General features: G+C 42.5%; 1 protein-coding gene across 4 annotated transcripts in view; it reads left to right on the top strand.

Moving 5' to 3' along the window:
- Nucleotides 1-27464, top strand: part of birc2 (baculoviral IAP repeat containing 2) — a 44077-nt gene that overhangs the window by 3595 nt on the left and 13018 nt on the right. For 3 of the 4 annotated variants that reach the window (XM_070891903.1, XM_070891900.1, XM_070891901.1), the window contains exons 2-5: nucleotides 16516-18872; nucleotides 19649-19748; nucleotides 21017-21098; nucleotides 21193-21238. In XM_070891903.1, the coding sequence (XP_070748004.1) occupies nucleotides 17975-18872; nucleotides 19649-19748; nucleotides 21017-21098; nucleotides 21193-21238 (1126 nt within the window). In that variant the 5' untranslated portion in view covers nucleotides 16516-17974. Of the gene's footprint in view, nucleotides 1-4351; nucleotides 4609-16515; nucleotides 18873-19648; nucleotides 19749-21016; nucleotides 21099-21192; nucleotides 21239-27464 lie in introns of all 4 variants that reach the window. The other variant, XM_070891902.1, reaches the window with a different exon arrangement.

Raw genomic sequence — 27464 nt, 5'->3', positions numbered from 1 at the left:
CTGCATCCACCTTGCCAAGCCCCCTCATAATCTTATGTTTCGATAAGATCACCTTTTCATTCTTCTGAATTCCAATGAGTATAGGCCCAATCTGCTCGACCTTTCCTCATAAGTCAACCCCCTCATCTCTGGAATCAACCTTGTGAACCTTCTCTGAACTGCCTCCAAAGCAAGTATATCCTTTTGTAAATATGGAAACCAAAACTGCACGCAGTATTCCAGGTGTGGCCTCACCAATACCCTATACAGTTGTAGCAGGACTTCTCTGCTTTTATACTCTATCCCCCTTGCAATAAAGGCCAACATTCCATTTGCCTTCCTGATTTCTTGCTGTATACTAACCTTTTGTGTTTCATGCACAAGTATCCCCAGGTCCTGTTATACTGCAGCACTTTGCAATCTTTCTCCATTTAAATAATAACTTGCTCTTTGATTTTTTTTTTCTGTCAAAGTGCATGACCTCACACTTTCCAACATTATACTCCCATCTGCCAAATTTTTGCCTGTTTATGTCCTTTTGCAAATTTTGTGTCCTCGCACATTGCTTTTCCTTCTGCCGTGTGCAAACTTGACTACGTTACACTCGGTCCTTTCCTCCAAGTTGTTAATATAGATTGTAAATAGTTGAGATCCCAGCACTGATCCCTGCGGCATCCCACTGGTTGCTGATCGCCAACTCGAGAATGAACCATTTATCCCTACGTTCTGCTAGTTAGCAAATCCTCTATCCATGCTAATCTATATTGCCCCCAACCCTGTGAACTTTTATCTTGTGCAGTAACCTTTTATGTGGCACCTTGTCAAATGCCTTCTGGAAGTCCAAATACACCACATCCACTGGTTCCCCTTTATTCATCTTGTGGTCATTTCCTCATCCACACATTTGTGATTGCCCTCTGAAACAGCCTAGCAAGCCACTCATTTGCAGATACAATAATTTTCTATCCCACATCCTGGTGTGATCACCATCACCTCAAAGACAACAGCATTTAAAGAATATAATCCACCACAACCACCCCAGCGCAGCTAGCAATAGACAATAATTGTAACCAGAATTGTATGGCTACCAGGGATTGAAATATGTGCACATAGAAAATAGGTGTAGGAGTAGGCCATTCGGCCCCTTGAGCCCACACCGCCATTCAATAAGATCATGGCTAATCATTCCCAATGTACCCCTTTCCTGCTTTTTCTCCATACCCCTTGATCCCCTTAGCCATAAGGGCCATATCTAACTCCCTCTTGACTATATCCAATGATCTGGCATCAACACCACTCTGCGGCAGGGAATTCCACCGAACAACAACTCTGATTGAAGAAGTTTCTCCTCATCTCAGTCCTAAATGGCTTACCTCTTATCCTTAGACTGTGTCCCCTGGTTCTGGACTTCCCCAACATCGGGAACATTCTTCCCGCATCTAACCTGTCCAGTCCCGTCAGAATCTTATACGTTTCTATGAGATCCCCTCTCATCCTTCTAAACTCCAGTGAATAAACGCCCATTTGATCCAGTCTCTCCTCATGTCAGTCCAGCCATCCCTGGAATTAGTCTGGTGAACCTCGCTGCACTCCCTCAATAGCAAGAATGTCCTTCCTCAGATTAGGAGACCAAAACTGAACACACTATTCCAGGTGAGGCCTCACTAAGTCCCTGCACAACTGCAGTAAGACTTCCCTGCTCCTACATTCAAATCCCCTAGCTATGAAGGCCTGTATACCATTTGCCGTCTTCACCACCTGCTGTACTTGCATGCCAACCTTCAATGACTGATGAACCATGACGCCCAGGTCTTGTTGCACCTTCCCTTTTCCTAATCTGCCGCCATTCAGATAATATTCTGCCTTCGTGTTTTTGCCCCCAAAATGGATAACCTCACATTTATCCACATTATACTGCATCTGCCATGCATTTGTCCACTCACCAAACCTGTCCAAGTCACCCTGCAGACTCACAGCTCACACCGCCACACAGTTTGGTGTCATCTGCAAACTTGGCGATATTGCACTCAATTCCTTCATCCAAATCGTTAATGTATATTGTAAAGAGCTGGGGTCCCAGCACTGAGCCCTGCGGCACTCCACTAGTCACTGACTGCCATTCTGAAAAGGACCCATTTATCCCGACTCTCTGCTTCCTGTCTGCCAACCAGTTCTCTATCCACGTCAGTACATTACCCCCAATACCATGCGCTTGGATTTTGCACACCAATCTCTTGTGCGGGACCTTGTCAAAAGCCTTTTGAAAGTCCAAATACACCACATCCACTGGTTCTCTCTTGTCCGCTCTACTAGTTACATCCTCAAAATTCCAGAAGATTCGTCAAGCATGATTTCCCTTTCATAAATCCATGCTGACTTGGACCGATCCTGTCGCTGCTTTCCAAATATGCTGTTATTTCATCCTTAATGATTGATTCCAACATTTTCCCCACTACTGATGTCAGGCTAACCAGTCTATGATTACCCGTTTTCTCTCCCTCCTTTTTTAAAAAGTGGTGTTACATTAGCTACGCTCCAGTCCATAGGAACTGATCCAGAGTCGATAGACTGTTGGAAAATGATCACCAATGCATCCATTATTTCTAGGGCCACTTCCTTAAGTACTCTGGGAAGCAGACTATCAGGCCCTGGGGATTTATCGGCCTTCAATCCCATCAATTTCCCTAACACAATTTCCCACCTAATAACGATATTCTTCAGTTCTTCCTTCTCACTAGACCCACTGTCCCCTAGTACATTCGGAAGGTTATTTGTGTTTTCCTTCGTGAAGACAGAACCAAAGTATTTGTTCAGTTGGTCTGCCATTTCTTTGTTCCCCATCATAAATTCACCTGAATCCAACTGCAAAGGACCTACATTTGTCTTCACTAATCTTTTTCTCTTCACATATTTATAGAAGCTTTTGCAGTCAGTTTTTATGTTCCCTGCAAGCTTCCTCTTGTACTCTTCTATTCCCCCTCTTAATTAAACCCTTAGTCCTCCTCTGTTGAATTCTAAATTTCACCCAGTCCTCAGGTTTGTTACTTTTTCTAGCCAATTTATATGCCTCTTCCTTGGCTTTAACACTATCCTTAATTTCCCTTGTTAGCCACGGTTGAGCCACCTTCCCCATTTTATTTTTACTCCAGACAGAGATGTACAATTGCTGAAGTTCATCCATGTGATCTTTAAATGTTTGCCATTGCTTATCCATCGTCAACCCTTTAAGTATCCTTTGCCAGTCTATTCTAGCCAATTCATGCCTCATACTGTCAAAGTTCCCTTTCATTAAGTTCAGGACCCTCGTTTCCGAATTAACTGTGCCACTCTCCATCATAATGAAGAATTCTACCATTATTATGATCACTCTTCCCCAAGAGGCCTCGCACAACAAGATTGCTAATTAGTCCCTTCTCATTACACATCACCCAGTCTAGGATGGCCAGCTCCCTAGTTGGTTCCTCGACAAATTGGTCTAGAAAACCATCCCAGTACACTCCAGGAAATCCTCCTCCACTGCATTGTCAGCAGTTTGGTTAGCCCAATCAATATGTAGATTAAAGTCGCCCATGATAACTGCTATACCTTTATTGCACGCATCCCTTATTTCTTGTTTGATGCTGTCCACAACCTCACTACTACTGTTTGGTGGTCTGTACACAACTCCCACTAGCGTTTTCTGCCCTTTGGTATTCTGCAGCTCCACCCATACCGATTCCACATCATCCAGGCTAATGTCCCTCCTTACTATTGCATTAATTTCCTCTTTAACCAGCAATGCCACCCTGCCTCCTTTTCCTCTCTCCCTATCCTTCCTAAATGTTGAATACCCCTGCAGCAGTCAGTGGGATCCTGTATATTGATCCTGGAGCTCTTGGGAGGGCATGAGTGAATAGATGTGACTCCATGGTCTAGCCCATCCCTATCTCACCTCCTGCAGCCCTACAATCCACAGATCTCTACGCTCCTCCAATTCTGTCTCTTGTGCATCCCTGATTTTCATTGCTTCACTATTGGCAGCTGTGCCTTCAACTGCTAGACCCTAAGCTCTGGAATCCCCTCCCTAAACCTCTAGCTCTCCCCTCCTTAAGACACTCCTTAAAACCTACCTACCATTTGGTCCTAATTACTCCTTGTATGGCTCAGTCAAATTTTGTTACTGCTCCAGTGAAGCACCTTGGAATGTTTTACTACATTTAAGGAGAGAATTTGCATTTATATAAGTGTCTTTCATGACCTCGATGTACCCTAGTGCTTTACAGCCAGTTAATTACTTTTTAGAAATTTAGTCACTGTTGTAACATCTGAAGCGCAGCAGCTAAATTGTGCGCAGCAAGGTCCCACAAACTGTAATGTGATAATGACCACGTAGGTTTTTTCGTGAAGTTGCTTGAGGGACAAATAACGGCCAGGACATCGGGGAGAACTCCCCTGCTCTTCTTTGCAATTAGTGCCGCTGGATCTTTGATGCCCACCTGAGAGGGCAGACGGGACCTTGGTTGGAATGTCTCATCCGAAAGACGACACCTCTGACAGCGTGGCACTCCCTCAATACTGCACTAAGTGTCAACCTAGAATTCGTGCTCAAGTCTCGAGTGGGATTTGAAACTCCAATCTTCTAACTCTGAGGTGAGAATACTACCACTTGAGCCAAAGCTTAAAGGCACTATATAATGCAAATTGTTGTTGGACAACCCACGTCCGCTTCTGCACCCAGATCAAGTGCTCAAACTGCTCTGCCACTGGCAGTCAAAATGAGTATCACATTTATGTCACCAGACTACAACAGTGGCCTGTACAACCGAGGGTGCCGTCTGGTCCTGCATTCATCAGATAATGAATGTTCCCTTTAGGAAAGCTGGAGAATTTATCCATTTTGGAATCACACTATCCAGCAACATTAAAGTGCCATTCAGGTCTACAATGTTGCTAAATTCCCCAAAGTTCAAGTTTCTGTGTGGGCCCTTATGAACCCATTGCACTTTTTTTTAATGAAAATGGATTCCACACCTGAATGTTCAAATAGTTTGTGACCAACAGCAGTGACATGAATGTCCTGTTTTCTGGAAGTTTTGCCTTGAGGCAGTCAAGCTTACCAGCTCTAGTCAGGAAAGATGGTAGATTTGGGAAGGATTCTGGAGGGACAAGGCATGGTTCTTGACCTTCACTTGAAGCAACTAGACATTGGTACAGAAATACAAATTCAGCCACCGTCGTGGTAATTTAGAGAACTGTTGGGATTTTATTTTTGGCTGAAGAACACCATTTCAAATGGATTATTAATCACTGCCTCCCTCCCCCCACCCCACCTAAATGATAGTAATACTAACGACTTGTATAAACTTTTAAAATGGTCGGGAACAGTAGCATAGTGGTTAAGTTACGGGACTAGTAATCCAGAGGCCTGGACTAATAATCTGAAGACATGAGTTTAAATCCCACTGACAGCTGTGGAATTTAAATTCAGTTAATTAAATAAATCTGGAATTAAAAAGCTAGTGTCAGTAATGGTGACCATGAAGCTACCGGATTGTTGGAAAAACCCATCAGGTTCACTAATGCCCTTCAGGGATGGAAATCTCCTGTCTTTACCTGATCTGGCCTTTATGTGACTCCAGACCCACAGCAATGTGGATGACTCCAGGGAAGTCTTGCTACACCTGTACAGGTTATTGGTGAGACCACATCGAGAGTACTGCATACAGTTTTGGTCTCTTTTTATTTAAGGAGAGATATATTTGCATTGGAAGCAGTTCAGAGAAGATTCATTAGGTTGATTCCTGATAAAGGGGTTGACTTATGAAGAAAGGTTGGGCCTTAACTCATTGGAGTTTGGAAGAATGAGGTGATCTTATTGAAACACACAAGATACCGAGGGGTTTGACAAGGTAGATGCACAAAGGATGTTTTCACTTGTGGGGGAATCGAGAACTGAGGGACACAATTTAAGAATAAGGGGTTGCCCAGTTAGAACTGAGATGAGGAGGAATTTCTTCTGAGGGTCAGAAATCTGTGGAATTCTCTGCCACAGAGAGTTATGGATGCTGGGTCATTGAATATATTTAAGGTGGAGATAGACAGATTTTTGAATGATAAGGGAGTAAAGGGTTATGGGAAGTGGGCAGGATGTGGCGCTGAGCCCAAGATCAGATCAGCCATAATCTTATTGAATGCGGAGCAGGCTCGCGGGGCTAAATGGATGCCTCCTGCTCCATTTATATTCTTATGACTCTTAACTGCCCTCTGATGGCCTAGCAAGCCACTAAGTTGTAACAAACCAGCTACAATAATAAGAAAACCGGACAGACTACCCAGTATCGACCGTGACACCAGCTTCGGACACGACGACTGTACTCCCAGCTGATCACCCTGCAAAGTCCTCCTCGCTAACATCTGGGTGCCAAATTTGGGACAGCTGTCCCACAGACTAAGCAAACAATAGCTTGACAGTCATACTCACAGAATCATAGTTTTCAGTCAATGTCCCAGACTCCTCCATCACCATCCCTGGGTATGTCCTGTCCCACCAGCAGGACAGACCCACCTGAGGTGGTGGTACAGTAGTATACAGTTGGGAGGGAGTTGCTCTGGGAGTCCTCAACATTGACTCTGGACCCCATGAAGTCTCATGGCTTCAGGTCAAGCATGGCATGGGCAAGGAAACCTCCTGCTGATTACCATCTACTGCCCTTCCTCAGCTGATGAATCAGTATTCCTCCATGTTGAACACCACTTGGAAGAAGCACTGAAGATAGCAAGGGCACAGAATGTACTTTGGGTGGGGACTTGAATGTCCAAGAGTGGCTTGGAAGCACCACTACTGACCGAGTGAGTTCTGAAGGACATAGCTGCCAGACTGGTGAGAGAACCAACACAAGGGAAAAACCTACTTGACCTCCTCCTCCCCAATCTATCTGTTGCAGATGCATCTGTCCATGACTGCATTAGTAGCATTCATCACTGCACAGTCTTGGTGGAGATGAAGTCCCATCCTCACACTGAAGACACCCACCCCCCCCCCCCCCCCCCATTGTGTTGTGTAGCACTACCACCGTGCTAAATGGAATAGATTCAGAACAGATCTAGCTGCTCCAAATTTGGCATCCATGAGGCGCTGTGGGCCATCAGCAGCAGCAGAATTGTATTCCAACACAATCTGTAACCTCATGGCCCGGCATATCCCTCACTCTACCATTACCATCAAGCCAGGGGACCAACCCTGGTTCAATGAGTGCAGAAGAACATGCCGGGAGCAGCACCAGGCATACTTAAAAATGAGGTACCAGCCTGGGGAAGCTGCAACACAGGACTACATGCTAAGCAGCGGAAGCAGCATGATACAAACAGAGCTAAGCGATCCCACAATCAACGGATCAGATCAAAGCTCTGCAGTCCTGCCACATCCAGTTGTGAATAGTAGTGGACAATTAAACAACTAACTGAAGGAGGAGGCTCCATGAATATCCCCATCCTCAATGATGGTGGAGCCCAGCACATGAGTGTAAAAGACATGGTTGAAGCATTTGCAACCATCTTCAGCAATAAATGCTGGCCTTGCCAGCGACTCCCACATCCCGGAATGAATTTTTAAAAAAAACTTTTTTTTTTCCACATACCTGTAAACTGTATTTGCACTTGTATACCTTGGTTTAGTCACTACTTGTGTTCTGTAATTGCAGTGTGGTAGCTAAGACTTGTTCTGTGTTCAGCTACATTTATTCAGCTCTTAGACAGGACCAGAAAGTATGTGTATGCTCATTTAAATAATGCACTCATTAGTGTTAAAGTATCCATTTACTAATCAGGTCTTCCTGAATTGATTATAAATGTGCCCATAGTGTTGGTCTGTTGATTCCTGGATTCTTTTACCTCAATCTGGTTCAGTGAAATCACTGAGTCGAATACCGATTGTGCTTTAAACAAAGCAAGCTTTTATTTAAAAAGCAAATCCCGATCGGGGACCTTATCAGACAAAAGGAATACTCTCTTGATAGAGCGTACACACTTCCTACGGACAAGGTGACGTTACATTGTAAAGGGACGGCGGTTATACATTTTCGGCAAAAGATAACAAGATAGGGCTAGAGTGACATCCTAGTTCAGCCTATCCCTTTTGATCCCTCTTTCCCTTTGTCCACTCATAAGTTGACCTAAGTATGGTCTGATTTTAAACAAAGACCTTCTGTTATTAAATCATGTTATTAACCTGAAACATTAAGATCTTGAGGTTTTTTTTGCAAGCTGTGGGTTTTGTTTCAATATGTGTTAGTGTTGTAACATTTCGCAGTCTCGAGTTTGAGATGTCATGGCTATTCCTCCATGAATTCTTTGTTAGCTTATACTGTCCCTATACAATTCCCATGTTCTCAACTTCAATGTCTCTACATTTTTAAACATTCACTGGTCTAACACTTTTATAAGTGATTGTATGCATGTAATTATACACACAACTTTCACACACAATGCAAGAAAAACATCCAGTATTATATTATACCCATACATCCAGTGAAACCTTCATTATTTGCTCTTGACTGCAAATTGGTAAAATGTTGAGTCCACATGTTGCAGTCTTGCACATAAGGTACATCCCTATGCTGGAAAATAAAACCAAGTATGATACAAATTAGAAAAAAATCATGTAATTTTGATGTCTTATGTAAGGTTTTGTACCATGGAGATTTTGGCAGTCAATCATAAATGCAGATAATAGATGTTCCACTTTTTAATACCCATATTGTATAAAATATACAATCAAATTAAGTTCCAAACCAAATGTGTGATTGATTCGGGAACCTGCCATCAATCAATATTTGTCGTAATACAAGATCCACCGTCGCAGAAATAAAAACTCAGGAAAAAAAAATGGAACAAACCAACCCTCTGATTTGTATATACTGTACACGCATATATTATATAGACCGGGGATGGGCTTAGTGCAAGCCAGGAGTGGAGTGTGGCAGCCACATATCCTATAATGCTGGACCTGCTCAGTACTCATTATTTCGCAGACCCTGGAAACGGGTCCCAGTTTGAGAACCGCTACCCTAGATACCATTGCATTTCAAAAAGAATTGGAATCCCTGGAGGGAAAAGGTCTAGCTGCTAAGGTGAGAGGCAGCTGGGAGCCAAAATCTGAAAACTTGCTTTAGAAAAGGCCATTGTCCTGGCTGCCAGTGAAATATGCAAGAAGATTATTAGTTGACATTCTCTTTTGAAATTACCATCACTAAACCTCCATCACAGCATTTCAGCTTTTATGGCTGTTCCAATCCCTCAGTGTGATAACATCAGTCCTTGGATCACACAGGTCAAACAGACCTCCAGGAAACATAAGCTCATTGCACAACAAGGAAAATGCAAATATGGATACTTGTTTAATTATTTTTTAGGACACCTTGCATATAAGTCACTAATTATCACTGTCTTTCCTCTGGAAGCACGTCCAGTCCCTAGACATGTTTTCCAATGCCCTAGTCATTGCTTTTCTAGACACTTAACTGAAGGGTAGTGTCACGGGAGGTGGTTGGTTGCACAAGTTGACTAACAGTCCCTTGTTGTGGTAGTCCTTGCCTTGTGACAGCTGAGTCCTGGGAAGCACCTGTAGTGAGCTGCATCTCTTGCAACTGCCTGGGGAGACTGGCATGGCCTTCCACGTGCTATTGAGTAGGTGGCCAAAGGGCTTGGTGGTGGCCGGTATTGAGCACCGTAGAAGGGAGTGCCTACATCAAGTATGTTACTCGTCAAACATCTTTTAAGAACACATGAGAACTGAGTTAACTGGTTCCTCAGCCTCCACTTGGGAACAAAAAATCCTCTTCCTCTCTGCATTCCCCACATCCAGGTAGACTTTGATCTGGTAAGGTGGAGGGGGAAGGGAGGGAGGACATCAATTTAAAGGAAAATTGTGCAAGGTGTATAATGGCCAGCTGTTTTACGCTCCCCGCCGAGGTTGAGTTGTGTCCTATGTCGCTATCTCCCTGTTTATGGATTGAGTATTTTTAACTTTGTTGCAGACCTGTGAATGTTAGCCCTACATTTAAAAAAAAAATGTGGATAGTGTTTGTATGAAAGTATCTGCAGTTTTTTTTTGAGGGAGTCAGAAATTTAGAGGAATTTGTCAGAAAATGGTGCTGGGCTAGCCTGATTGCAAGAGGTCTATTCTATGATTTAATGTAGCTCAACCTTCAGCAGCCTTCCTTTGATTCATGTTGAAAATATGTTTTAAAAAAAAAAGTTATGTGAAGTTTAGTAATTTTAAGGAACAAGTCCAAGAGCCATCTCTAAGTTATGAAGAAAGAAACTTAGAACTGAACCGGTTTTAATGGAGAAGCAGAGATTTAGAAAATGCTTGATATTTTTTTTTATCTATACCCCATGAATGTAAGCAATCCATTTAACTTGTACTTGAGCACAGAATCTAAAGATGCAAATAGAAAATTAACGGGGCTTGATATACCTGTAGGATATATTCTGGAGAATATGCTATATTCTCCTCCTTAAGGGAGTCCGATTGGGATTAAAAGTAATAAGATTACACATAGAGAGATGATCAAAGGGCAGAAATAATGCAGTGGAAAGCACCCAGAGGTGAATAATGTTCAATACATATTCTGGAATTGAATTACCTTTTGGGGCGCATCGGGACAGTTTTGTGGACGCTTTCTTTTGGAAATATAATTTGAAAATAAGGTAAATGGCACACAATCTGAAGTCTTGTACTGTTTTTTTTTTTCTCCTTGTACTGTTGGAATGTTGTACATGTAGAGGACTTTTGTGTTGCTTTCTTGGTAAATTTGCTTTGTAAGGGATTTCCTTTTTTTTAATCACTGCTGGTAAGATCAGATCTTGGACTAATTCCTGTACTGTATGGTGAAGTTGTATTTTTCAAGTGGGGCATTTTTACAAAATGTAAAGTTTAGTATAAAAGTCCAGTGTAAAATTAAACTTGTAGTTTAGTTTGTCATAATTGAACTGTGGGTCTGAATTATTTTATTGCTCGACTGCACTTGGAAACAAATAATTTGTTCAAAAATCCTTACTCAAACTACTCTTGCAGGGTAATATTGTAACTTGTTAGGGGTTTCATTGTCTTTTTATGGTAAACTGGGCTTTAACTTTTTCAGTCTGTACTAATGACAAATTTCAGTTATTTGATTTCCACCCTCTAACCCTAAATATTTTCAGTTTTGCTTTGTTGTCACTAAGATTTAGATGAACTGTTCAGCTGCCTCTGCCATTTTCCTGCTTTCCCCTAACCTACCAAGCCAAACAACTCCTAAAGTTCCCCCTGCTCTAGCCCTAAACTGGCATCTTTCTCTAGTTTCTCTCCTATTTCTCCTCTTCGAGCTCCTCTTGCCCATGAGAGACACCACCTGTTAACTCCGTCCTATTCCTATTAAACTGCTGACCACCCAACTTCCTTTTCTGGCCCCCATGTTAACTGTAACGGTTCCCATTCCTCAGACTGCCTCCATCCTATTCAAACCTGTAGTCATCCATCCATATAAAAAAAAAAACACCCTTGACCCCGCTGTCCTTGCAAACTACTGCCCCATCTCCAACCTCCCTTTCCCCTCTCAAAAATTGCTGCCTCCTAAATCTGAATCCATCTTTTTTGCAACTCCTTGAACCCTTCCAATCCGGTTGCTGCCCTTGCCACAGCACTGAAACTGCCCTTATCAAAGTCTCAAGATCATAATTGTAGTAAACTATTTCTCTTCATCCTTCTTGACCTGCGGGTGGGCGGGCCCCGCTGACGTAGACAACTACACCGGCTGCCAGGAGTTTTTTGGGCGGGGCCCGCCCCCAGCAAGAGGCCGGGTGGGCCACGCTGCCGAGGTAAGATGCGCAGGCCACTCGGCCAGGGATAGGGGCGACATCCCTTCGGCCTGGGATAGGGTCGTCGCCCCAGAGACAGGATGCCGACAACTACTGCGCATGCATGCAGCCTCCACTGCGCATGCGCACAGCTGCCGGCACTGTTTTTGGTGCAGGGCTGTAGCTCTGCCCCCAGCAGCTCCTGCTGCGCAGCGCCGAGGTGGAATTGGGCCTGCAGCTATCTGAGAATTGCGAGATGAGCATTCGGCGCAATGTTTATTCTATAAATTAGGCGGGCCTCTCTGATGTGTGCCGTTCTAGCGGGCGGCCTAAACTTGACCCCATGGTCTCTGGACTCTCCCAAGGATCTGTCCTTGGCCCCCTCCTATTTCTCATTGTCTTTCCGAAAACACTCTGGTCAGGTTCCACCTGTGCCTTCAGCTGCCTAGGCTCCAAGGTCGGGAATTCCCTCCCTAATCCTCTGCCCCCCCTCCTTTTTAAGAACACAAGAATTAAGAGCAGGAGTCTGATCTGCCATTTAGTAAGATCATGGCTGATCTTTGACCTCAGCTTCACTTTCCTGCTCGACCTCTATATATCCCTAGATGCCAAAAATCTATCTCGGCCTTGAATATACTCAACGCTTCAGCATCCACAGACTTTTGGGGTAGAGAATTCCAAAGATGATGCTCCTCATCTCAGTCATAAAGAGCTGACCCCTTATCCTGAGACTATGCTCCCTAGTTCTAGACTCTCCAGCCAGGGGAAACAACCTCTTGGCATCTACTCTTTCAATTCCCCTCAGAATCTTGTGTTTCAGGGAGAACACCTTTCATTCTTCTAAACTTGAGTATAGACCCAATTTACTCAATCTCTCCTCATATGACAACCCTTTCATTCCAGGAATCAATCTGATGGACCTTCATTGCTCTGCCTCCTAAGACAATTCCTCAGATAAGGAGACAAAACTATGCACAGTACTCCAGGTGTGGTCTCACCAAAGCTCTGTACAATTGCAGCAAGACCTCCTTGCTCTTCTTCAACTCCCTTGCAATAAAGGCCAACTGCTCCTTAAAATCTACATCTTTGATCAAGCTTTTGATCACCTGTCCTAATATATCTTGTGTGGCTTAGTATCAAATTTTGTTCGGTAACGCTCCAGTGAAGCCCTTGGGAGGTTTTACTACGCTAAGAGGTGCTATATAAATGCAAGCTTAATTTTCTCCTGTGTACATTGGTTACTTGTCACTAATAATTAAGCAAAGCATGCACATAGAATCATTTTTTGGTTTTACCTCAAAGCAGAGGTAACTGGATATTTGCCAGTTGACAATACAGCCTATGTGTATGTATAATGCTGTATATCAGACTAGGGGTTTGATCTAAAGATTAGAGCCAGGCCTTTCAGGAGAGAAGTTAGGAAACACTTGCACACGCAAACTGTTAGAAGTTTGGAACTCTGTTCCGCAAATGGCAATTGATGCTAGGTCAATTGTTAATAAAAAAATCAATCAGATTTAAAATTAACATAGAAACATAGAAAATAGGTGCAGGATTAGGCCCTTCGAGCCTGCACCACCATTCAACAAGATCATGGCTGATCACCCACCCCAGCCGCAAGGACCACATCCAACTCCCTCCCGAACACATCCAATGAACTGGCATCAACAACTCTCCGCGGCAGGGAACCCCACAGGCCAACAACTCTCCGAGTGAAGAAGTCTCTCCCAATCCCAGCCCCAAACAGCCCATCCCCCATCCCAAGAGCGTGCCCCGGGCTCCGGACCCACCCAACACCGGGAACACTCCCCCTGCACCCAACCCGCCCCGTCCCATCAGAATCCTTCCCAAATGCTGAACACCCCTGGATGTCGAGCCCCCAGCCCCGGCCATCCCGGAGCCAAGCCCCCGCGACGCTAACCACACCATGTCCACCAACCGACATCTGCGCAGTCAACCCGTCCACTCCACTCTGAACACTCCCCGCACTGAGGCATTACCAAAGGCATTAAGGGATATGGGGAAAAGGTAGGTATATGGAGTTATAGGTCACAGATCAGCCATGATCTCATTGAATGGTGAAACAGACTGGAGGGGCTGAATGGCCTGTTCTTGTTCCTATATTTCCCAATGCAAATATTGCCACTACCTTATTTATCAAGTTTGTGAAGGGAGATACTTGGCCTTCACTTAGCGAAGATCAATCCTGCATGTTTCTGGTCTGGTCCTGTATTTTTCTCTTGTGGGGTACAGTGTTGTCATTAATAATAACTTTAAAAAAAAAAGTATACTTACTACACCCATATTTTTGATTGAGTGAATAATCTGCAACTGCTGATTACATTGGCCTGTTCCGTGTTGTAAATCCTTTCAGCTCAACTGCTCCACACGAGCCTCTTCCCATTTCTTCTATCAGCATATCCTATTCTTTTCTCCCTGATTGTATTTATATAGCTTCCACTTAAATTCATCTATGCTATTTGCCTCAACCTGTGGCAGTGTGTTCCAGGTTCTTGGCACTCCCTGGGAAAAGAAGCTTCTAATTTTCCTACTGGATTTATTGGTAACTTTATATTTATGGCTGCTATACAGGGCTCAATTTTCCCCAGTTATCTGTGCTGCTTTTTTGGGCCTAAATTAAAGTACCCAGTGTAACTCCATTAGTTACGATTTCTTTTGCGTCATTGGGGGCGTAACCTGCCACCCGTGCCAATTCTGGCCATTTAAGCAAGTTTGGCTAGTTCTGATTTACTCCCAATTTTTCTCAGGATGGCGTATGTGACTGCTGTGGAAAAACCTTCTGAGCAGTTAAGAATATCAGCGCAGCAGATGCAGTTCCATGGCCCAGCAGGGGGGGGGTGGGGTGAAGAGAGGAGAGCGAGGCTGACCGACCAGGGTTAGGAGCAGCAATCTGCAGGGGAGGGAAGCCTTTTGGCCAGAGTTAGGAGCGGTAACCAGCATTGGGAGGAGGAGGCCCTTTGGTAAGGGCTAGCAGCGGTAACTGACACCGGGAGGCCCTTTGGCCAGGGCTAGCAGGAGGTGGTAGATAGACTTTTGGCACAAACACTAATAATTTAATGCTGGAATACTGCTGCAAGGTGCTTATGCAGGTTGATGTGGGCTGGCCAGAATGTGTTGTATGTCACTTTCCAGCCTCAGCCCGCAGTGTGTCCCTGGTTACCCTGGCAACCCGATCTTTTTGGCGCAGATATTAGGCTCCACCCCCAAAGCTAAAGGACAGGTTTGGCAGTGCCAAAATGAACAGTTCAAACGGGAAAAGTTGGATGTTTTTTTTGGCGTAGTTGGGGCCCAAAAAAAAGGCGTAACTCTTCAAATACGCCCAAAACATCTGCTTTTCTTTAAAATATTTTATATATTAAAGAAAAGCAGATTTTCTGTATAACTACATAACCATGCTGCTTGAGATGAGGGATTAGTGTTCGTTCCAGGGATTAGAACAATTTTCCACCTAGAATCTGTGTTGCCATCAAGTGATCCCAAGCTAACACCTCCCAACAAGGGAAATGGAAAAATTGACTTATGGCTTCTCTGAAGTAGATTTCCAATTTGTGCTTATGGCTGGTACTTGCTAGAAATTGATTTGAAGTTTCATAAATTCATTTCAAGTAAGAGCAATACAGAGATCATTAGCCTGTGTGTATTCTAACTTGAGTCTCTAATTCAAAAAGAAGTCCTTTACTTTGCATTATGGAGCCAGTGTGGTTTAGCGAGGATTGGGGTGATGAGTCCAGATCTGATGCTAAATGTGCTAAAACTCATTATCGGCAGTCCCTCGGACGAGGATGACTTGCTTCCACACGAAAAGGGATGAGTTCACAGATGTTTCAATGAAGAACCCGATATTCCAGTCCTGAACTCCAATCGAAGGGGTGAAAGATGCCTGTGCGTGTATTTTTTTAACGTGTGATGACCATTGCACATCAGTCACCACACGGGCTTGACGGAGCTAGGTCTTTATCCAGTGGCAAAGGTTAACCAGGACGACTGGAGACCTGCTCTGCTGCACGGACCGAGTGCGCGCACACATCGCAGTGTGAACTGGCCCCGTGCTGCCCCAGGGCCCTCTGCTCTTCTGGGTCCCATACCCTCATTTGCCACACCTCCACCATGATCTCTCACCACTCCTCCGCCACAGACATTTGCCGAATCTCTGCCACGATATCTCATCGCTTTTCCGCCATGATCACTCGCCGCACCTCCGCCGCGACCTTCCCGCTCCTCTGCTGTACCTGGGCACCGCCGGTACTCCTGTCCACACACCAAACTGCGACCTAGATCCTGATGACGTCACCTGGTTGCCCACCTCAGTCATCGCACATTTTGAATGGCTCACGCTGGAAGTTGTAGTGATATGTCACTCCAGCTCTTTTGTAGCCTGACCTGCGGAGGTGTTTGCACGCAGATCGGGAAGGGCACGATGTTGCAGGGCCCGCTGCTCCAGTGTTTACATATATCTTTGTTTTTGCACTTGTTTTTAAAGTTATTTGCATCCACCCCCCACCCCCACATGTGTTAAGTAATTTGACAATGTTAGAGCATCACACAACATTGAGGTATATTGGCTTATGTGCAATTTAATAAATTTAATGACAACACTCCTAATAATAATTAGATTGAAATGTGAAGGTTGTAAGATGATACTTTTGCAGTAAAATCAAACTATTTTTGCTGACTACCATTTTTTTCTTTCATCCTCAGGTTTCTTAGGAAGACGGACAGAATCACCTATTGGTTCCATTTTTGTGATGCTATTATTCCCAACTATGAAAATGTAGTGGTTTCTGAATTTGAAGCTTTAACTTCATGATGGAGGTTTAAACTTAAATGGGGCATATACCTTTTTTGGAATGAGCTTTGTTTCTATCATTTAATTCTTTTCAGAAATGGTACTGTGTTGAAGTGGTTTTCTGTCAGTTTTTGAAATTTATGTTCCTTGTAAGCCTTTGCTTTTTCAAATGCAACATTCAGCTGCATTTTAAACAGTAACCTCTAAGCTTGTGGAAATGTTTAGATTACAAATAAGAAAGAAAATGAAGACAATTAAGAATTTGACTTATGTCAGCAAAGAATTATATTTGCTCTTGGAATTAAATTCAATTACATGAGCAAAGCCATGTGATAATTTTGAATACCTAATTGATTTGAGTGTGGGCTCTTAAAATAACTGTCTGTTGCTCTACGACAGGATATTGGGCCAATTCAAGAGACCAAACTGAATAGGAATAAGAAAAGCAATTCTGAAATTGTTTTGACTTCCTCAATCACTCAACCAACATCAGTAAAACAGATTATTTGGTCATTATATTATTGCTGTTTGTAGGACCTTGCTGTGTGCAAATTGGCTGCAGAATTTGTGTTTCGAATATTACAACAGTGACTACACTTCAAAAGTACTTAATTGATTATAAAGCGCTTTGGGATGTCCCATGGTCATGAAAGGTGCTATATAAATGCAAGTCCTTTTTCTTTTCTTTTTTCATAGAATTTTTTTTTTTAAAGTTTCTCTCATAACACACAATCAATGGCTTCGATTTTAACTTGCCCCACTGAGTGGCTACCTGGGTGGGGGGTGTGCAGGTTAGATACCGATGTTATCGGAGTCCCTATCTGCGATTTCAACCTGAAGCTTGAGCAGAGGAGACAGTCCAAACCTTCCTGGATCTGGCCAGAGGAGGGTTCAGCAAGGCAAGTTTAAAATGTTTTTTTTAAGTTTCCTTGTGGGCCAGGGAGGAACTGGAGTGCACCTCCCAGGTCCCACAACAAATAGTTGGGCCTCCCTTGCCCTGGGCTCCTCGACTGCTCCTTCCCATATCATCTCTGGTCTCCCTCACCACTTGGCCGACTGCTGGGGATCAACCCTGCGGACTGCTAGCGGTGGCCTCCTGCCGCCTGAATTCCAGCACCCATCAGCTGGCCAGGCAGTGAAACCTATCTGGTTAGGGCAGGAGTCGGGGCCTAGGGCCTTATTATTTAAATGAGGCCCAAGAGTGAAAATCTCTCTGGCCCTCTGCATGGTTTATTGCTTGCCCACTCCCATATGCACTGATCCTACCCGACTTAAAATCGAGGCCAATGCTCATAAACATTTCACTTTAGAAACTAGTAACAAAGCTCCTCCCAAAAAAGGTAAGCCCTTATATTCTATAGAATATTCTTCATGAATATATTTCAAAATCAGAGTTTTGGCAACTTCAGAATAGGCAGAGATCAAGAACTGCAATATGACCTGTCCTCAGAACTTTACCGAATTTCAACATTTGCTCACTTCCCTTCAAGTGCTTTGGTGTCTGAAAGGAGTCTTGCACGTGCTGGATTCTATTACACTGGTACAGATGATAGAGTACAGTGTTTCAGTTGTGGAGGCACTGTTGATAACTGGCAACCAGGAGATAATGCTAGTGAAAGGCACAAGAGGTGCAACCCGAGCTGCAGTTTCATTCATAGCCTGCCTCCAGGTGTTGATCACTCTTCAAGACGCTCTGCATTTTCTCCGCCAAATGCAGCTTCCTTTTTTCAGTCATCCTTTCACGAAAATGGAGCACAGACTGGCTTACACCGCAGCATTCCTGGTGATCCAGTGATCTCCAGAAGTGTGGAAGACCTTTCCCATCAATTGAGATACCCACAGTGCAATGCAGCTATGTGCAATGAAGAAATGAGACTGCAAACTTTTCAGAATTGGCCCTCTTATTCTTCTTTAATACCAACAGAGCTTGCCAAAGCTGGGTTTTACTATACTGGGGAAGAGGATAGAGTTGCATGTTTTGTTTGTGGTGGAAGGTTAAGTAACTGGGAGCCTGGAGATCGTGCAACATCTGAACATAGAAGGCACTTTCCTTCGTGCCCTTTTGTTCTGGGCAATCAGATGGGTAACATTCCCATGAGTAATACAGAATCTCAAAGACCGGATGAGCGAACTGAAATGGTCCAAGCTATGCATCCACGACATCCTGAGATGCAATCTTATGATACTCGACTACAGACTTTTTTAAGATGGCCGGTCAGAAATTTTATTCAACCTGAACAGTTATCTAGAGCTGGGTTCTACTACGTTGGTAAGAGCTTTTTTCTATTTCAATTTTCCCCATATCTCTTGAAGGTGTTAATTAAAATTGTAACTAAAGCATTCAAATGTGAGGAAGCACCGCAGCTGCTTATAAATGTTGAATGGGTTGTTAGGCCACTTGGAGTGGGGGGCGGTGGTGAAGAGGAGGAAAGATATTCTTTTAAAATGTGACTTCATTGTTTTTTAGACTGATTTCTAAACTTCTCCGGGTATACGATTCATCTATTTTCTACTTGTACTGGACACCTCAAAAATAGGACTGACTGCAAACTGTCACATGGGAAATTTAATTACTGCCATTCTTCTTTGTTGTGCTCTAGTGTATCACATTTCAAAAAAATAGGTGCATAAGGCTCAAGTGCTCGACACTTTTCTTTGGGTACAGCTTGGCTAGATGCATAGTGAGAGGCCATTGACTTCCAAAGCATTCCTATTATACCAGTGTGAATTTTTCCATTTCCCTGCAAAGTTCTTATGGTTGAGGCTATCCAAGCTTGCTTTCTGGAAGATTTTCACAGCTGAAAGACTCTCTTCATTCCATCATTCTACACTGAGTCTAACCCTAGGTGTCAAGAGATTTTTAAAAAACTGTGCCCAATCCCTTCAATAAACTGCCTTCATCTTAGTAATTTGTATCTTTGTTCTTCACCTGCCTTTTATCGTCTCTGGCAAATGTTTTTAACTGGAAGGGACTTAACAATATTGTGGAATATTTTGCATTACCAGCAATGAAGTTGAGAATTGATTGCATTTTGTTAAACTCAGGACAAAATGATGATGTGAAGTGTTTTTATTGTGATGGTGGCCTGAGGAGCTGGGAGGCTGGCGATGACCCGTGGGTGGAACATGCAAAATGGTTTCCAAGGTAAATTGTTCAGCTGTGTATATAACAGGAAATGCTTTAATATGTTGAGTGCACAGATAGACTTGCATCCTATTGAATAAATTAGAAATTTCCTACTTCATATCTCAATTACAAATCCTCCATGAAATATAATTGATATGAGCCTAACTGTGTAGTATTTTGACCTAATTTGAAAAGAGAATACTTTGGGTACAAGACCAATATCCAGTTTTTTTTTTCTGTCAACAAATCCAGAAATCTCACCCTAAAGCCTGAGTTTTATTGGGCCCAAGTTTCCCCAGGAGTTGCTTTTTTTTGGGAGCAACTTGATTTTTCTGGACTATCTTTTTAGTTGCAATTCTGGCCATTTAGTTTGTGCAAGTGAGTTAGTTAGGTTTTTTTAGTTCGTGTTTTTTCCAAAAGGGGGCGTTCCCAGCCACTTACCCTGTTTTAGGTATTTGGCCAGCAAATAGTTGCTCCAAACTAACTTGGGCCAGCGTATGTATCCACTTTTGTCCGCACAGAAGAACCTTACTTACAGTTAAAGAATCGGCACAAGTAACTACATTTAAAGCACCACCAAGCAGCAAACAAAGCACAAAAAGTAATAAGCAATTAATTAACAAATAAAATAGAAGGAACCCTGCACCTAAAGCACCAAAATCAATTGGTAAATAACAAATAAAAAAAAATAGAAGTCTTACCTTGGGGAACGTAGTGGGCCGATGAGGGAGCCCATTCGGCCAGGGCTAGGGACGGCGTGCAGCGCACGTTTGCAGAAACGGCCTGCCAGGAGCTACTGCACATGTGCGCAGACTCTAGCACGCATGTGCAAAGGTCCTGGCACTGTTTTCAGCACTGGGACCTGACTCCGCCTCCAATCCATTGGGCTACGCTGCGCCACGACCGAAGAGGGGCTGGGGTGCGGCCAGAATACCGACTTCTTTTTTCGGCGCGCTTGGAAGCGGACAAAAACGGTGCACCTCTAGTGAGGGCGCCAGAAAAACAGGTTAGGGAAACTCTATAGCCCATTGTGATACACCTGTATTGATGTGATCAGTCTTTTAAGTCAGACTTGATCATGTTGTTATGCATATTTTAATCTCCTGAAATATATGGCTTAAAAAATATATCTGCAATGGGTGTATATCATTTGCTTGGGATTTCTAATATTTTAATTTTAAACTTGTATGATCACAATCTTTGCTCTCCCGTCCCTCCACCTTTTCTACATTAATATTAATCCTAACTGATGTGGTTTTAATCTGCCAATTTTATTTTCACTTCAGGTGTGAATATCTTCTCCAAGAGAAGGGACAGCCATTTGTAAATCAGATCCAGACAAGGTTTCCAAATCTATTTGATCTCCAGGTAACCTTTGCCTACAACTGCTACATGAAGTCTATATGTGTGTTTATTTTTTTGAAACCACTTTTCACCAATTTTTTCCTTTTTTTTTGTAAAGCTACATTCCAGTTCAGATGACATCTTGGAGGAAACTCAGGCACCAGGTAACTTTGTAATCCTTTAAAACCATGTGAAAACACTTTGAGAAAGTAAAAATGTGTTTCTGTTGCTATTTAGTTCTTGATTACTATTTATTCATATCTAGCTGTCTTAACTTTTTCTAAGGCTATGCTACTTTATAATCCTCTATTGGGAGAAGTGAGAGAGGTACTTCCTTGTGTAAAGTACCTAGTCTCTATTTAACTACTTCTGATGCACATTTATCAATTTGGAATCTTGTGCAGAACAGGGTTGTCAAAGTGTCCTGTGGGTAAAATGTGGCTCCCATGCCCTGTTAATTCAGCCCTCGAAGCCCAGGCAACTTGGTTCTATTCATATTTATAAAGTGTACAAAACAATTACATTATTTATCTTTTTCCACCTGCAATGCCACTCTCTATGCTGGGGGCAATGATTTTTAAGTAATTAGTCTGTGATCATCCTACAAACTGTCAAACTGGAGTATCTCAAACACATTTTTTCAATTACAACATTTTCAACAACTTGGTAAGCGTGTTTTATAAAGTTCAGCAGTATTTGTAACTTAAGGAGTTACATTTTCACTTCAGCACCACCGCAGCATGAGGCACCATCTATCAGGCCCACCAAGTATAAAGACCACTGGATTTGGTTAGAATGTAGAAATTAATTAAATATTTGGCTAGAATTTTTTTTAATACCAAATAGTGGTAAGAATGTGGAATACACTACCATGAGGAGTAGCTGAGGCAAATAGCATAGATGCATTTAAGGGGAAGCTGGATAAGCACAAGCGTGAAAGAAATAGAAGAATATGTTGATGGGGTTAGAAGAGGAGAGGTGGGAGGGGGCTCATGTGGTGCATAAACACTGGCTTGCACCAGTTGGGCCGAATGGCTTGTTTCTGTGCTGTAGTAGACTCTAATTCTATAATTTTATTCACTTACATCAGTTAAGTCCAATTAAAGTATCATCAAGTTTGGCAAGAAGCTAACAAAATAGAACCTATATTAGTTACAGTACTGTAGAAAAATGGTTACTCAGTTGATAGTGTATGTTATTTGCTTCATTACAATATATACATTGCAGTGCAGCACAACACACACTTACAGTTCAGCACAACAAATCTTTTTTAAAAAGGACAATCTTTTAGAAAGGACTTTTAAAATCTTTAAAAAGGACCAATTATTCAGAGACCGAGGTCTTGCCACAGTTTGTGCTGTGAAAACATTGGTAATAAGCAACAGTAGAAATAGCCGAGGCATTGGTCACAATCTTTCAATCCTCATTGGTTACAGGAGTAGTGCCAGAGGACTGGAGGGTTGCTAATGTTATACCACTATTTAAAAAAAAAAGGGTAGAGGGATAAACTGGAAAACTACAGACTGGTGAGCCTAACTTCGGTGGTGGGGAAGTTATTGGGAACAAAACTTGGAAAGACATGGGTTAATCAAGGAGAGCCAGCATAAGCAAATTGTGTCGGAGTAACTTGATTTCATTATTTTGAGGTAGCAGAAGATTGATCAGGGTAGTGCATTTATGGACTTTTGGATAGCATTTGACAAAGTGCCACACAGGAGGCGTGTTAAGATCATGAAAACCCATGAAAGAGAGGGGAAAGTGGTGGTATGGATATTGGAATTGGCTCAGTGACAGGAAGCAAGGGGTGGGAATGAATGGATGTTTTTCAGACTGGGAGATGGTTTGCAGTAGAGTTCCCCAAGGCTCAGTTTTGGATCCATTACTCTAAAATAAACTACCTAGACTCTGGTGTAGGGAGCAGCATTATAAAGTTTGCAGATGTGAAACGTAGCAACTATCCTCATTACTGGTATATAGTGATGAGGATAGTTGAAGACTTCAGGACGACATAGACAGGATGGTGCACTGGGCAAAAGCATGGCAGATGGAGTTTAGTGCTGTGAAGTGATGCACTTTGGGAGGACTAAAATGGAAAGACAGTATGCTGCAAATGACACTATTTTGAGAAGTGTAGATAAGCAGGGAGACGGGAGACCTTGGTGTCCATCTACACAAATCCTTAAAGGTGGCAGGGCAAATTAATATGGTGCGGTTGATAAGATGGTTAAAAAGCAGAGGGGTTACTTGGGTTTAGAAATAGAGGCATAGAAGAGATCATGCTAGAATGTTATAAATCACTGGTTTGGCCTCAACTGAAGTATTGTGAATAATTCTGGGAACCCCGCTTCAGGAAAGATGTAAAGGCATTAGAAAGGGCGCAGAGGAGGTTTACCAGAATATTACCAGGAATGAGGGACTTCAGTTATGAAGGGAGGTTGAAAAAGTTAGGGCTGTTCTCATTGGAATAGAGTAAATGGAGAAAAACTATTCCTTCTGGCAAGTAGCTCAATAACCAGCGGTCATCGATTAAAAATCACTGGCAAAAGATCTAGACAGGAGATGAGAAATTTGTTGGGATCTGGAACCCTCTACCTGAAAAGATGGTGGAAACTGATTTCATAAGTTAATTTTAGAAGGGAGTTGGACAGGTACTTACAGGTTTACGGACAAAAAGTGAGGGTGTGGGACTAAGCACGACTGCTCTTCAAAGAGCCAGCACAGGCACGAATGACCTCCTCCTGTGCTGTAAGTTTCTATGATTGCTAAAAATGTGAGCACCTGAAGAGGCGAAAAAGACAAACATCACCTGAATTGGTTGCTAGGTGGTTTTCACACTTAAACAAAAACGCATTTTTGGCAAGGCAATACAATGCTTAAATCCAGATTTTTGCAGTTCATTTAAATGTTTTATTTTGACAGCTGTTAATTGGAAAAGATAAAGGGATTTGTGCGTGGATATTTTATTAAAACATTTTTTATTAATCATTTAAATGGGATTGGCTGAATTTTGTGGACTGCAGGTTTGAAAAGGGCTCTTTTTAGACTTGTTTTTTTATATAAACTTATCAGCACAATCCTATATATTCATATACAGGTTAATGATAAATTTGTGTACATCATAATTCTGGGATCTGTGCACTTACTGCATGCAGATGGTGTTCGTCCTTTGGGTTATGGTCAGGAAGTAAACCGTGCTAATGTATTATCTTCAAATTTATTAAATCTGAAGTTGGCTTAATTCTCAATCTGCAGGAGGATCTGTTCTAAAGGACTAGAAACTGCTAATAACATAAGAATTAGGAGCAGGCCATTTGGCCCCTCGAGCCTGCTCCGCCATTCAGTGAGATCATGGTTGATCATCTACCTCAAGTCCACTTTCCTGCACTATCCCCATAATCCCTTGATTCCCTTAATATCTCAAAATCTATCGATCTCTGTCTTGAATATAAATAACTGAGCCTCCTCAGCCTTCTGGGGTAGAGAATTCCAAAGGTTCACCCACCCTCTGAGTGAAGAAGTTTCTCCTCATCTCATTCTTAAATGGCTGACGTCTTATTCTGAGACTGTGACCCCTGGTTCTAGACTCCCCAGCCAGAGGAAACATTCTCCCTGCATCTACCCTGTCCAGCCCTGTAAGAATTTTGTATGTTTCAATGAGATCAACTATCATTCTTCTAAACTCTAGAGAATATAGGTCTAGTCTACTCAATCTCTGCTCAAGACAATTCTCTCCTCCCAACCCCTCCCCTCCGCCCCCCCCCACAATCCCAGGAATCAGTCTGGTGAACCTTCATTGCACTCCCTCAAGGAGACCAAAACTGCACAATACTCCAGGTGCAGCCTCGCCAGGGCCCTGTATAATTGCAGTAAGACGTCTTTACTCTTATACTCAAATCCACTTGTAATAAAGGCCAACATACTATTTGCTTTTTTAATTACTTGCTGTACCTGCATGTTAACTTTCAGTGATTTGTGTACAAGGTGTCTCTCTGAACACCAACATTTCCCAATCTCTCACCATTTAAAAAAATACTCTGCTATTCTATTTCCTAATCAAAATGGATAACTTCACATTTCTCCATTACATTCCATTTGCCATGTTCTTGCTCATTCACTTAGCCTGTCTATATCCCCTTGTCTCTTTGCATCCTCCTCAACTTACATTCCCACCTAGCTTTGTATCATCAGCAAACTTGGATACATTACATTTGGTCCCCTCATCCAAATCATTGATATATATATTGTGAATAGCTGAGGCCCAAGCACTGATCCTTGCGGCCCCCCACCAGTTGCAGCCTGCCAACCTGAAAATGACCCGTTTATTCCTACTTTCTGTTCCTTAACCAATCTTCAATCCATGCAAGTATATTGCCCCCAATCCCATGAGCTGTAATTTTGTTCTGTGTGGCACCTTATTGAATGCCTTCTGAAAATCTAAATACACCAAGTCCACTGGTCTCCCCTTATCTATTCTGCTAGTTACAACCTCAAAATACTCTTAACAGATTTGTCAAACATGATTTCCCTTTCATAAATCCATGTTGACTCTGCCCAATCCTATTATTTTCTAAGTGCCCTGTTACCATGTCCTTCATAATAGATTCTAGCATTTTCCCTACTACTGATGTCAGGCTAACTGGTCTGTAGTTCCCCGTTTTCTCTCTCCCTCATTTCTTAAATAGCAGGGTTACATTAGCTACCTTCCAATCTGCGGGAACCGTTTAGAATCTATACAATTTTGGAAGATGACAACCAATGTATCTGCTATCTCTACAGCCACCTCTTTCAAAACCCTAGGGTGTAGGCCGTCAAATCCAAGGGATGTATCGGCTTTCAGTCCCATCAATTTCTCTAGTACTATTTTTTTACTAATACTAATTTCTTTCAGTTCCTCTTTCTCGTGGACCATTGGTGGTACTCTTCGAGGTTTTTTGTGTTCTTCCATGAAGACAGACAAAGTATTCTGCCTTTTCCTTATTGCCCATTATAATTTCTCCTGTTTCAGCCTGTAGGGATCCACATTTACTTTTGCTAATCTTTTCATTTTTACATACCTATTGATGCTTTTATGGTCTGTTTTTATGTCTCTTGCTAGTTTATTCTCTCATTCTATTTTACCTTTCTTTATCTTGGTGCTCCTTTGCTGAATTCTAAAATGCTCCCAATTCTCAGGCTTTTTGCTCTTTTTGGCAACATTATAAGCCTTTTCCTTTGATCTAATACTATCTTTAACTTCTCTTGTTAGCCATAGTTGGACCACATTTCCTGTAGAGTTTTTGTGCCTTAAAGGAATGTATGCTTGTCTACTGCATACCTTAGCAAACTCTCCCCTCATACCTACGTAGTTTCCTTTGTTTAGATTTAAGACCCTAGTTTTGGATTTAACTAAACCACTTAGAATTCTATGATATTATGGTCACTCTTCCCTAAGGGCCCCTTTACTACTCTTTCTCGTTGCATAATACTAGATCGAAAATAGCTCGTTGGTTCCTCAACATACTGATCTAGAAAACCATCTTGTATACATTCCATGAATTCGTCCTCCACACTATTACTGCAAATTGGTTTGCACAGTCTATATGTAGATTAAAGTCCCCATGATTATTGGTGATCTAAGACTCCTTAGCCAGATAAACCAAGTTCTCCGCTCAAATCAACTTTCTAGATAGGGTCATAGGAATGGGAGTAATCCATTCAGCCACTCGAGTCTCTTCCACTATTCAATGAAGTAATGACTGATCTGTATCCTAACTCTTATTTACCCACCATGGCTCCTTAATCCCTTAATATATACCCTTGGCTAGTAAAAAAAAAATTATTGATCTCTAATTTAAAATTAATTGAACTAGTATCTACTGCATTTTGAGTTCCACACTTCTACCACCCTCTGTGTGAAGAAGTGTTAACTTTTCTCCAGAAAGGCCTAGTTCTAGTTTTAAGGTTATGTCACCTTGTCCTAGACTACCCTGCCAGCGGGAAAAGCTTCTCTCTCTCTACTCCCCATCAATTTCTTTCAAAATCCTAAAAACCTCAAGGGAATATAGTTTATGTAATTACTCCACATAATTTAACCCTTGGCGCCCTGGCAACATTCTGGTGAATCTGTGTTGCACTCCTTCCAAGGCCAATACGTCCTTTCTAAAGTGTGGTGCCAAGATAACGCATAGTTAGAATATGTTTTATTGTTTTTAAATTGTTCATTTGGAGTACAGGTGTAACGTCTGGAACTCTGAAAACCAGAATTGTCTGAAAACCGAACATTTTGCACATAGCTGGAGGAGTCGTCCGGAGTTTGTATCATTGTCCGAAAACCGGACATTTTGAGGCAAAACCCAAAATCCAGCACGGATTCAATCGAGGATTCTGGATTTCAGACAAGAAAATCAAGTC

Source organism: Pristiophorus japonicus, chromosome 10, assembly GCF_044704955.1.
Source record: "Pristiophorus japonicus isolate sPriJap1 chromosome 10, sPriJap1.hap1, whole genome shotgun sequence".
In the NCBI taxonomy this organism is placed as follows: Eukaryota; Metazoa; Chordata; class Chondrichthyes; family Pristiophoridae; genus Pristiophorus; species Pristiophorus japonicus.
The sequence above is the reverse complement of the archived record's forward strand: the minus strand, read 5'-3'. Positions and strand labels throughout refer to the sequence as shown.